This window comes from Prionailurus viverrinus, chromosome X (assembly GCF_022837055.1).
Source record: "Prionailurus viverrinus isolate Anna chromosome X, UM_Priviv_1.0, whole genome shotgun sequence".
In the NCBI taxonomy this organism is placed as follows: Eukaryota; Metazoa; Chordata; class Mammalia; order Carnivora; family Felidae; genus Prionailurus; species Prionailurus viverrinus.
The window spans coordinates 11,398,130-11,410,878 of record NC_062579.1 but is presented as its reverse complement, the minus strand read 5'-3'; the positions used below and the strand labels follow the sequence as shown (position 1 = coordinate 11,410,878).

The 12,749-nt window shown below is 37.3% G+C and overlaps 1 protein-coding gene across 5 annotated transcripts in view; it reads left to right on the top strand.

Moving 5' to 3' along the window:
• The window catches only part of SCML2 (Scm polycomb group protein like 2), a 102,952-nt gene that overhangs the window by 42,159 nt on the left and 48,044 nt on the right, over nucleotides 1–12,749 (top strand). For all 5 annotated transcript variants that reach the window (XM_047844670.1, XM_047844673.1, XM_047844669.1 and 2 more), the window contains exon 7: nucleotides 3,204–3,447. In XM_047844670.1, coding sequence (XP_047700626.1) covers nucleotides 3,204–3,447 — 244 coding nt within the window. The remainder of the gene's footprint in view (nucleotides 1–3,203; nucleotides 3,448–12,749) is intronic.

Below are 12,749 nucleotides of genomic sequence, written 5' to 3'. Positions count from 1 at the left end.
TGTTGTACCAACCAAGCCAGCCAGGTCCCCCTACAAATTATATCTTTGTGTTTAGGAAGTCATTCAAGAACTGATGATGACAAACCATATTCTTTAAAAACATTTAAGGGGCACCTGGGTAGCTCAGTCAAGCTTCTGATTCTTGATCTTGGCTCATGTCATCTCACAATTTGTGAATTTGAGCCCTGCACTAGGCTCATGCTGACAGTTCAGAGCCTGCTTGGGATTCTCTTTCTCCTTCTCTTTCTGTCTGCCCCCACCCCAAAATACATAAACTTAAAAAAAAATTAAAACATATAAACATAAAGCAACTTTATATTATTACCTTTTGTGGACAGCAGAGGGTACTATTTTGCCAGTTATCTAAATCTGGAGGTAGCTTGTTTTGAGATAAAACCCTCTCATTTATTTATGAAAAAGAGTAGTCCCTTTGATTTTTTAAGAAAATAAATACTTGTTTTCTTCCAGAGCTCTGTTTATTTGTATGGCTATACATATGTAAGTAACTTTGATAGAATATTCGTGAAATTTAGAAGAATTAATAAACAGTGTAAAAATCTTCGGAGAATAAATTGCATTTTGTCCATTATCAATTGTCTGGTTTTTGTTACTTGTCAGTTCATAGTGGCATTGATGACATACTGTCACATTTGGGATATCTTTTTAAATTATACATTTGAATCTTAAAATTCTGTTTCTCTGCTCATTCCTGTCTTCTGTTTTGTAGCAGAAAATGTATATTGTCATTTGAACTTAGTTTGCTTTGCTACAGAAAGTCTTATTGTTATTTGGTTATTTGACAGTATAAGGGCCTAAGAAACTTCTGTGTGCTTTGAATGTTTTCTCCATTCTGTGAATATGTAGGACAAATTTATAAACTGCCAAAGTTATCCTTTGTTAAATCCACCTCCCTCTTTTCCTTCCATATGTAATAACAGTTAGCTGACCTTTAGCCCCTTCATGAAGTGGTAGTATGTAACTTTGCTTCTTATTTACCAGCAACTTATTTATCAAATACCTTTGATCTTTGACCAAGCTAACTTTTGCCCTGCTGACTTTAGGGTGGTTTTTAAGAATCAAGTTAAAATTATGTAATTAAAAGGACTTTGAAGGCTAATAATTAAGGAACTTACAAGACTTCAGAGGTATAAAGGATATCACTGGAAAAGCACAGGACGATGAGATGGGTTTAAAGGGGGCATTTAAAAAAGAAATCAACCTACCAGATATGTGTTTAAATTATATCTTGGTGAAAGAATTACTTGAATTACTTGAAAGCTTGTTTACTGTTCTTCAGGTGATTACTTGGTTAATTCATTTTTTTAAAATCTTGTTGAGTACTCTGCTGGAAATAGCAATATGAATAAGATGTATCTGCTTTTGAGAATCCCTTGGTCTCAGAGGAGTGAACACGTTTCAAGGGTAGTTTAGCAGTTGAAGGCAAGAGCATCTTCTTTGAGGGGGCCTAGGAGTGGGCAGGAGTTGGCCAGGGAAGCCTTAAGGAGACCAGAAGAGCTGGGCTTTGAAGTAGATCAGTTGGAGTTGTCCAGGCAGATGATGTGGTAGGATGTTCCAAGGAGTTGTCTGCCTATGTTTAAGATCCAGCTCCTGATCTCATATTTATGGTGTATTCTTAGGCAATCATGCATCAATTTCATCATCTATAAAATGGGAATAATAATTGCATTGACTTTATAGGGTTGTGAGAATTAAAACATTTAGAAGCATGCCTGGCATATACTGAACAATTGAGGGCTAACTTTTCATGTTGTTACAGGATTCTAGAGATCTAGGTGATAGAATTGGCAGGTTGTAGTCTTTGAATGTGAGTGTTAAGGGGAATATTATGCATCCGGCCTGGTGGTTCTCAGCCTTGGATGCACATTAGGATCACCTGGGGAATTAGTATGTGCTAATGCCTGGGCCCCACCCCAGACAAATTAAATCAAAATCCTGGCTGTGGGGTCCCAAGTGATTTTGAAGTTCAGTTGGACTGATAACCCCTGGTCTAGGGCTTTTTCCAGGCTTCTGGCTTGAGCAACTGGGTTGATGATGGTGCTATTTATTTACTGTGATAAAAACCAAATTGAAAGAAAAGCTGTTGCTTTTAACATTGCACTTAGGCTTTCTAAGAATCCTGTTAGCATTTGCATGCTTTAAATTTTGGTAACTAAAGTATGCTTTTTTAAATATTGGTTTCTGGGGGTGCCTGGGTGGCTCAGTCAGTTAAGCGGCCGACTTCGGCTCGGGTCATGATCTCGCGGTCCGTGAGTTCGAGCCCCGCGTCAGGCTCTGTGCTGACGCTCAGAGCCTGGAGCCTGTTTCAGATTCTGTGTCTCCCTCTCTCTGACCCTCCCCTGTTCATGCTCTGTCTCTCTCTGTCTCAAAAGTAAATAAACGTTAAAAAAATTTTTAAATATTGGTTTCTGGATTGGATATCATAAATGACCCCAAGCTATATGACTTTCATGTTCTTGTGTCTGCAATAAAACTTGGAGGCTTTTTAATTTTTGTATGTTGTCTGGTGCTATTCCTTTTCGTTTTTTTTTTTTTTTAAGTTTATTTATTTTGAGAGAGAGAGAGAGCAGGGGAGGGGCAGAGAGAGAGGGAGAGAGAATCCCAAGCAGGCTCCGCACCATCCACATGGAGCCCAGTGTGGGGCTTGAACTCATGAACCATGAGATCATGACCTAAGCCAACACCAAGAGTTGGGCTTTTAACTGACTGAGCCATCCAGGCACCCGTTTTTCTTTGGACTTACCAACTTTCAACATACCCTGTAATTTACACATTAATTGGGTTTGTTTGATTCCCTCATTTAAAATTTCTTGTTGGTTTCTTCTCTCTTTTTCCCTCACCTGCACCCTGATCACTACTACCACAACCACTAGAAGGTAAGTTCCACCAGAGTAGGGATCTTTGATATTTTTTGTTCACCAGCGAATCCTAAATTTCTGGTACCTAGTATATAACACCTATTTCTTAAATGAATAAATGAATTACTATCAGTTTGGGTTTGTTTCCTTCCATGTTCTTGGTTCTGCTCCAGAGTAAGTAAGATGTTGTAGAGCAGAGTTTCACAGAGATCTCTGACAACTGTTTTCATGGAGTTTAATTTTTGGTTGATAAGGGTTGTAAGAATACAATTGAGCAAATTCTTCTTATTGCATCTTAACAAAAACTTTTTTTTAATGTTTTGGTAGGAACCACCAAAGCCACCTCTGAATAATTTCAAAGTGGGAATGAAGCTTGAGGCCATAGATAAAAAGAACCCTTATATGATCTGCCCTGCAACGATTGGAGATGTCAAAGGAGATGAAATTTACATCACATTTGATGGCTGGAGTGGAGCTTTTGATTATTGGTGCAAGTACGATTGTCGAGATATTTTCCCAGTTGGGTGGTGTCGCCTGACAGGAGATGTATTACAACCACCAGGAACTCAAGGTAAGATAATAAGTAACTATGTATTTTTTAAATTTTATGGAAGTTAGATATAACTGCTATTGGCATTGAGGTTAGAACTTCATGCTCAACTGGAGCAGCAGACAGAATAGTGAGGGCCCTGTCTAGGCTTGAGAACTACAGGTAGAAGAAGGTAATAATTACATTTCTTGAGGGCCAACTCAGCATCATAATCTGAATTGACAATCCACATTGGAGAATGTGGACAAACTACAAGTCACACTTGGACCATTGAAGCCTAGTTACTGTAGCCATTTTGGGGTGCTTAGCTACCTTTGTAGTTGATATTTCAATTTAAAATTACACATAGTATTCCACTATTTATATCTCAGACCGTTTTCATTTTTTTATTAAAATTTTTTTTAATGTTTATTTTTGAGAGAGAAAGAGAGAACAGGGAAGGGGCAGAGAGAGAGGAAGACAAAGAATCTGAAGCAGGCACCAGGCTCTGAGCTGTCAGCACAGAGCCTGACCCAGGGCTCAAACCCACAGACCACGAGATCATGACCTGAGCTGAAGTCATGCTTAACCGCCTGAGCCACCCAGGCACCCCTCAAAGATAGTTTTTAAAAGGTTAGGCTTAACTGTTATATATATGTTTTGTACACTTTAGGTCAATTTTTGCAAGTCAAGTTGATACTTTGATAGTCTTTTTTTAATTAAAAGTTTTTAATGTTTATTTATTTTTGAGAGAGAGAAACAGAGTGCAAACAGGGGAGAGGCAGAGAGTGCGGGCGACACAGAATCCGAAGCAGGCTCCAGGCTCTGAGCTGTCAGCATAGATCCCGACGCAGGGCTCAAACCCACAAGCTGTGAGATTATGACCTGAGCCGAAGTCAGAGGCTTTACTGACTGAGCCCCCCAGGCACCCCAGTACTTTGATAGTCTTAAGTAAAATCTCCCAATCAATGAAAATTTTATGCTATGGAAGCCATCATAAATTAATATGTTATCATAGTCAGGTGTTTATCAGTTGTAATGCTGTGCTTCCTAAGTTGAATACTATGATCATCTAGATGTTTTCTTTCAGAGAAAAATCATCAAAATATTGAGGCTCCTCAGTCACTCTCCCAAGGGCTTAGAGATGCCTAAACTGGTCTTCTGTGATGGAATAACTGCTGAGATATAAGTGGGATCTAAGCAAAGCACCTAATCATCTATCTAAGTTAAATATAAAATTAATAGAATCAAATGTAAACATAAAATTTATCCAACTAGAATTTATTTGTACCATAAAAAAAGAAAGATGAGTGTAGAAAATTAGTAAGTAATGTGTGCCAGAAAAGAGCAATGGCTAGATAAAAGCATAGAGCCATATTCTTGTAACTGCTGTTAGAATCTTCTATGATTTGGGACTCTTAACACATCCCATTATATTACAATAATACATACCATAGTGTCCGTTTTATTAGGTACTTATTTTACCAGTTCCATGCTGCCATAATTCTAGGAAGCAGATATTAATGGCTGATTTTTGTGAAATGTAGTATGCTATAGATCTGTATGTATATGATGCTGAGGCAGTCTCTGCCCTCAAGGAGTTTACCTTCTAGTGGAAGACAGATGAATGGAGGGATAGACTTTAAAAAAATATTAGAATTAACAATGCAAAAGTAGAATTGTATGCTAGATACAAAAGTGACCCAAAGACATCCAGTCTGTTTAGGCTGGAGGGAAAGGTGGTTGGGTGAAGGAAAGCTTCACAGAAAGATACATGATGTGAATATTAAGAGAAGGAGTTTGCCAGGAGATAAAGGCAAGGAGATAAAGAAAGGAGATAAAGGTAGGGTAGACAGATCACAAAGGTATAAAATTGCACAGTATATCCTGAAAACTAGGGAGTTCAGTTTGGGACATGGTAACTTTGGAATGTGTGGCCAAGAATGCTGTAGTCTTCCACCCTCTGGTTTCCCTTTTTTTTCTTAGTAACGCAATTCAGCTACCTAACGTGAAGACTATAGTTACAGCCTCCCTAGCAGTTATATATGACCGTGAGACTAAGTCCTGGTCAATGAGATAAAAGTACAGGTCATATGTTCTACTTCCAAGAAGTGTATTAGAGATCAATGTACCTTTCTCTATTCTATCTTCCTGCTTCTATCCTGCTGCTAGGAATGTGCTTGTTTTGGGTGGAGTTCCATCTTGAACCATGAAATGGGACCATATTCTAGGCATAGTGGAGTGGAAAGCAGAAAGGAGCCAGAGTCCCTGAGAATTTTGTGGAGCAGAATTTTCATACTGGCCTCTTCCAGACTATTATTTTATTTATTTATTTATTTTTACAAATTTTTTAGTGTTTATTTATTTTTGAGAGAGTGAGAGCATGAGCAGGGGAGGGGCAGAGAGAGAGGGAGATATAGGATCTGAAGCAGGCTCCAGGCTCTGAGCTGTCAGCATGGAGCCCGATACGGGGCTTGAACCCACGAGCTGTGAGATCATGACCTGAGCTGTAGTCTGACGCTTAACCAACCAACTGAGCCACCCAGGTGCCCCTTCTTACTGTTATTTGAGAGAAATAAACTTTTGTGTTGTATAAACCAATATTCTTTTAAGTTTTTCTGTTATCGTTAGCTGAACTTAATCCTAACTAATTCAGAGTAACTTTAGGACATTGGATAGCAGCGAATGCAGGTATGGAGCCTGAAAGAGATAGGTCTTAATTGACAAAGCAGGTTTGAGAGTCATCATGCTCATTCAAATAAATACTCTGTATCAGGTGGGATTATAGGTACTGGCAGTGGCCAGGAGTGGAGGTAGGCAGCTACACATCCAATTAATAGCAGTAAGGGGGGAAGTTTTGGGTGTTGTTTTTTTTTATTTATCTATTTTGAGAGAGCAAGAAAGTGTGAGTAGGGGAGGGACAAAGAGAGGGGGAGAGAGAATCCCAAGCAGGCTCCATACTGTCAGCATGGAGCCCAACTCAGAACTCGAACCCACAAACCGTGAGATCATGACCTGAGCCGAAGTTGGACACTTAACCAACAGTCACCCAGGCACCCTGGGTGTGGTTTTAATTGTGCATGTGTAACAGGTAGAAGAGGATTAAGGACAGAACCTTGTGAGTAAATATTTAAGACAATTCTCATACTTGAATCACCTGGTAGGGGGAGCTTATTCAAAGGCTGATGCTCTGGGGGCACCTGGGTGGCTTAGTCGGTTAAGGGCCCGACTTTGGCTCAGGTCATGATCTCACGGTTTGTGGGTTCGAGTCCCGCATCGGGCTCTGTGCTGACAGCTCAGAGCCTGGAGCCTGTTTCAGATTCTGTGTCTCCCTCTCTCTCTGCCCCTCCCCCACTTGCACTCTGTCTCTCTATGTCTCAAAAATAAATAAACATTAAAAAAAAAAACAAAAAAAACCAAAGGCTGATGTTCTGGAGCTCATACCCAGGGGTTCTGAATCAGTAGGTCCGGAGTGGGATTCAGGTGTTTCAATTGCACTTGGTTTGAGGCCCACCCTTTGAGAAACACAAAAATAAAGGGTGAGTAGAAGATAGAAATCAATTTAGGGCACTGAGAAGAGAAGAGCTCATTAGTGGTCTTAAAAACATGGTTACTAGGCTACTTTGCAAAGCCAGACTTAGAAAGCTGTGTAAATAGGAGATGCAAAGTGTTTTTTAAAAAATGTGGTTTCACAGATACTTTGTGAGATCTGCCTCCTCTGTCCTTTACCCCACTAGACATTTCACTAAAGTGAATTTTAGAAACCTTACCTCAGTTTATATTCCTTTACCCTCCCCTATTCATCATATAATCTTAAGTATTTCCTCTACATTCATCGAGAATGGCATTGGACAGTGGTAAGACTTTTGTTAAACCATTGAACATAATTTAAAAACTCAGGAGAAGGAAAGTATTGTATTTACCCACAGTTTTGACATTTCAGTTCTTCCTGATCTTCATATTCCTTTTTTTTTTTTTAACAATTTCCTTTCTGTTTAGAGAACTTCTTTTAGTCATTCTTTTAGGGTAGGTCAGCTAGCAACAAATTCTTAGCTTTCCATCATCCAAGAATGTATTTATTTCCCCTTCATTCCTGAAGGATAGTTGCTGGATATAGAGTTCTAGGTTGACAGCTCTTTTCTTTCAGTACTTAAAGAATGTAGTACAACTTCCTTCTGGCTTCCAAGGTTTCTGATGAGAAGTTTGCTTTTATTCGAATGGTTTTTTCCCCTGGAGGGTCCGTTATGATTATGAGTCCATTTTTCTGTATAGTTCTTCTAGTGTTTACTTTATGCTTTATCTGTTTTGTGGCTACATTATCAGGTGTGTACAAATTTTGAACTGTTACAACTTCCTGGTCAGTTGAACCTTCAGTAGTAACCCTCTTTATGGTTATTCTTTTTTTAATACTTCAAAGTCTGCTTTATCTTGTATTAATGTAGTTACACCAGCTTTTGTTTGGTTGGTGTTCTTGTTCTCTCTCCAATGTTCAACATTTATCTATTCTTATCTAAAAAGATACATTTATTTCAAATAGGTGGATTTTGATTTTTTGGCTCATCAGCCAGTCTGTCTTTTAACTGGAGCTTTTAATCTATGTATATTTATTGTGATTACAGATATATTTGGTTTTCATTATGGAACCTTATTTTGAGCTTTTTACTTTCCTGCCTTTTTTATGTTTTCTTTCCATTATTGTCCTATTTTGGGCATTTTTTCTTATTCTATTTCCCCCCTTGTTTGGAAGTTCTACATTATATTTTCTGTTCTTTGAATACTCTAGAAATTTTAACATGCTTTCTTAACATAATGGAAGTCTGAAATTGATCAGTATCTATTCTGTACTAAGACAGTAAAAGGAACTTAGAATACCCACTTACTCCCTTCAAATTCATGTGGTTACTGTTGTATATTTTAATTAGTTACATCTTTTACAGGAACCCTATTAGCTATTATTATTATTCATATAGTCAGTATTTGTTGAGACTCATCAGCATATTGAAAATGTTCTTTATTATTCATTCCTTTTTAGTATCTCAGATCTTTCATTTGAGAGTAATTTTCTTCTGTCTGAGGTAGATTCGTCAGATTTTTCTTTAGTGAGGGGTCTGCTAGTGGCATGCCCTCTCAGTTTATGTTCATCTGAATATGTCATTTCAACTCCTCTCTTGAAAGATATTTTTTCAAGGTGTAGAATTCTAGAGTGACAGCCATTTTCTTACAGGACTTTGAAGATCGCATTCTTTTACCTTTTGGTTTCCGTTGCTTTTTAGAATTTAACTGTCAGTCTAATTATTTTTCCTCTGTAATCTTTAATTTTTTCTCTAATTACTTTAATATTTTCACATCATCTTTGGTGTTTTGCAGTTTTACTCTGATACTTCTAGGTGTGGGTTTTGTTGAATCTTGATATCTTGGCAAAACCACACATGCAGATGATGAGTTGTTTATTTTGATGTATGAGAAATTTTAAATTTTTGATGTTCTATTTTAACTGTTTTATCATCATTGTGGATTTCAAATGGCACAAATAATTTGACATTATAAAGCACTTTTCATGACTGCATTTTGAATACAAATAACTCAAACTGTGTTAAAGTAGAACTTGGAAACATTAGAATAGAAACACAGATGTGCCCACTGATGCCACATTCTGTTTTGTAAAGATTCACAGGTGTCCCCAGAAGAACCTTAGGATTCTGGGCAAAGTATGGTTAAAGATTGTTAGTTGAGGGACGCCTAAGTGGCTCAGTTAAGCATCCACCTCTTGATTTCAGCTCAGGTCATGATCTCACATTTCTTGAGTTCTAGCCCTGAGTCAGGCTCCGGGCTGACAGCGTGGAGTCTATCTCCCTCTCTCTGCCCCTCCCTGACTCGTGTGCTCTTTCTCTCTCTCTAAAAATAAAATAAATAAACTTTAAAATAAAAGGATTGTTAGTTGAGGGGTGCCTGGGTGGCTCAGTTGGTTGGGTGTCCAACTCTTGGTTTAGGCTTGGGTCATGATCTCATGGTTCAGGACCTTGGGCTCCGTGTTGACATTGCAGAGCCTGCTTGGGATTCTCTCTGTCTCTCCCTTTCTTGCTTCCCCTCCCCCACTTGTGCTCTCTTTTCTCTCTCAAAATAAATAAATAAACATAAAAAAAGATGATACTCACCCAAAGACATTGCATAAATGATTCATTTTGATTTTTTCCCAAGCATTGGTTATTCATTACATAGGTTAATAGAGTTACTACTATACTTACACAAGGTGAAATACTTATATTTCTCTTTGAGTAGAGAGTTACTTGTATACTCTCTTTGAGTAGAGAAAACAGTTACTTTAGCCAATACAACATTAAGTGACAGCTATAATATAAAAATACCGTTTCTTTTTTTTTTTTTTAAGTTTATTTCTTTATCTTAAAAGAGAGCACAAGCTGGGGAGGGGAAGAGAGAGAGAGAGAGAGAGAGAGAGAGAGAGAGAGAGAAATAGAGAAAATCCCAAGCAGGACACATGCCATCAGCGCAGAGCCCAACGTGGGGCTTGAACTCACGAACTGTGAGATCATGACCTGAGCTGAAATCAAGAGTTGGATGCTTTAACTGACTGAGCCACCCAGGCATCTCTAAAAATATCATTTTTTTTAGATGTAATGTGATACATTCTTAAAATCATAATACTTTAAAATTATTTTTATTATTTTTAATATAACAGGTTTTCTCTAATATAAAAAGTAATGCTCAAACCAAAAAATTCAGAAAAGCATGCAGAGATAAGCATGGCAAATAATTTGATCTGTATTTGGCCTCATACTGCTTTTTCTTCTTTTTGTCTTACACATAATAGCTTTAGAACATACACATGGTCAAATCAAAGAAATGTTGAAATAGGTTATAGTACAGTTATTCCTTAGAATAATATAGAATCATTTAGAAGAATGAGAGGATTCCTGTTTACTAAGAAAGATAGCTCTCCAGGATGTAGTAAGTGAAAAAAGCAACCCCCAAAATCCATACAGCATAATGCCAAATCAAAACAAAACAAAGATGTATTTCTATATTAGATGTATGTATATACATACATAGAAAAGATTTGAAAGGCTGTATTAAATTTGTAGGAGTGATTATATATGGAAAGAGGTGTTGGGTAGTAAAGGGAACTTCTGCTTTTATCTGTGGCTCTTTTTTTTTAAACAAGAATGTATTTGTAGGTTACATTTGTACTTTAAAATAATTAATAATTTTGAAAAAAGATTATTTTGCATTTTCTAGTTTCCTCCCTAACTTTTTCTTAATATATTGTGATTGTGTTCCCATATAAAGTATATCCCTACAAATTTGATTTTATTTCTATGTTGTACTACATCATATGGCTGTACCCTAATTTATTTAACCAAACTTTTATTTTGTTTGACATAGATAATGTGATGAATATATCTTTGCATATCTCTGATTATTTCCATAGAATGTTTGCTGGGTTAGGGGATATGTTTCTAAGGGTGAAAAAATTTTATTTATTTATTTATTTATTGGTTGAAATTATTTTTTTTAATATTCAAGTTAGTTAATATACAATGTGGTCTTGGCTTCAAGAGTAGAACCCAGTGATTGATCTCTTACATGTGACATCCAGTGCTCATTCCAAAAAGTGCCATCCTTAATGCCCGTCACCCTTTTAACCCATTCCCCATCCACCTCCCTTCCAGCAACCCTCAGTTTGTTCTCTGTATTTAAGAGTCTCTTAAGGTTTGCCTCCCTCTCTGTTTTTATCTTATTTTTCCTTCCCTTCCCCTGTGTTCATCTGTTGAGTTTCTCAAATTCCACCTATGAGTGAAATCATATATCTGTCTTTCTCTAACTTATTTTGCTTAGCATAATACCCTCTAGTTCCATCCATGTTGTTGCAAATGGCAAGATTTCATTCTTTTTCATTGCCGAGTAGTATTCCGTGTGTGTGTATGTGTGTGTGTGTGTATTTCATTGTGTGTATATGTATACATAATATATATATATTATATAAAACATATATATTCCAGTGTACGTATGTATACACACACACACACATTTATATATATATAACACATCTTCCTTATCCATTCATCAGTTGTTGTTGGACATTTGGGCTCTTTCCACAATTTCGTGATTGTTGATAGCACTGCTGTAAACATTGGGTGCATGTGCCTCTTTGAATCAGCATTTTTGTATCCTTTGGATAAATTCCTAGTAGTGCAATTGCTGGGTTGTAGGGTAATTCTGGTTTTAATTTTTTGAGGAACCTCCATACTGTTTTCCAGAGTGGCTGCACCAGTTTGCATTCCCACCAATATTTCAAAAGCATTCCCCTTTTTTCCACATTCTCACCAACATCTGTTGTTTCCTGAGTTGTTAATGTTAGCCATTCTGACAGATGTGAGGTGGTATCTCACTGGTTTTGATTTGTATTTGCCTGATGATGAGTGATGTTGAGCATCTTTTCATGTCTGTTTGCCATCGGGATGTCTTTGGAGAAGTGTCTATTCATGTCTTCTGCCCATTTCTTCACTGGATTATTTGTTTTTTGGGTGTTGAGTTTGGTAAGTTCTGTATAGATTTTGGATACTAACCCTCTATCTGATATGTCATTTGCAAACATCTCCCATTCTGTCAGTTGCCTTTTACTTTTGTTGATTCTTTCCTTTGCTGTGCAAAAGCTTTTTATTTTGATGAGGTCCCAGTAGTTCATTTTTGCTTTTATTTCCCTTGCCTCTGGAAACATGTCCAGTAAGAAATTGCTGCAGCTGAGGTCAAAGAGGTTGCTGCCTGTTTTCTCCTATAGGATTTTGATGGTTTCATGTCTCACATTTAGGTCTTTCTCGCATTTTGAATTTATTTTTGTGTATGGGGTAAGAATGTGATCCATATCATTCTTCTTCATGTCACTGTCCTGTTCTTCCAGCACTGTTTGCTAAAAAGACTTTTTTTTTCCATTGGATACTCTTTCCTGCTTTGTCGAAGATTAGTTGGCCATATATTTGTGGGTCCATTTCTGGGTTCTCTATTCCATTGATCTATGTGTCTGTTTTTGTGCCAATACCATACTGTCTTGATGATTACAGTTTGGTAATACAGCTTACAGTCTGGAATTGTGATGCCTCCAGCTTTGGTTTTCTTTTTCAGGATTGCTTTGGCTATTTGGGGTCTTCTGTTGTTCCATACAAATTTTAGGGTTATTTGTTCTAATTTGGTGAAGAATGCTGGTGTTATTTTGACAGTTATTGCATTGAGTGTATAGACTGCTTTGGGTAGTATCAGCATTTTAATAATATTTGTTCTTCCAGTCCATGAGCATGGAACGATTTTCTTCCATTTCTTTGTGTCTTCTT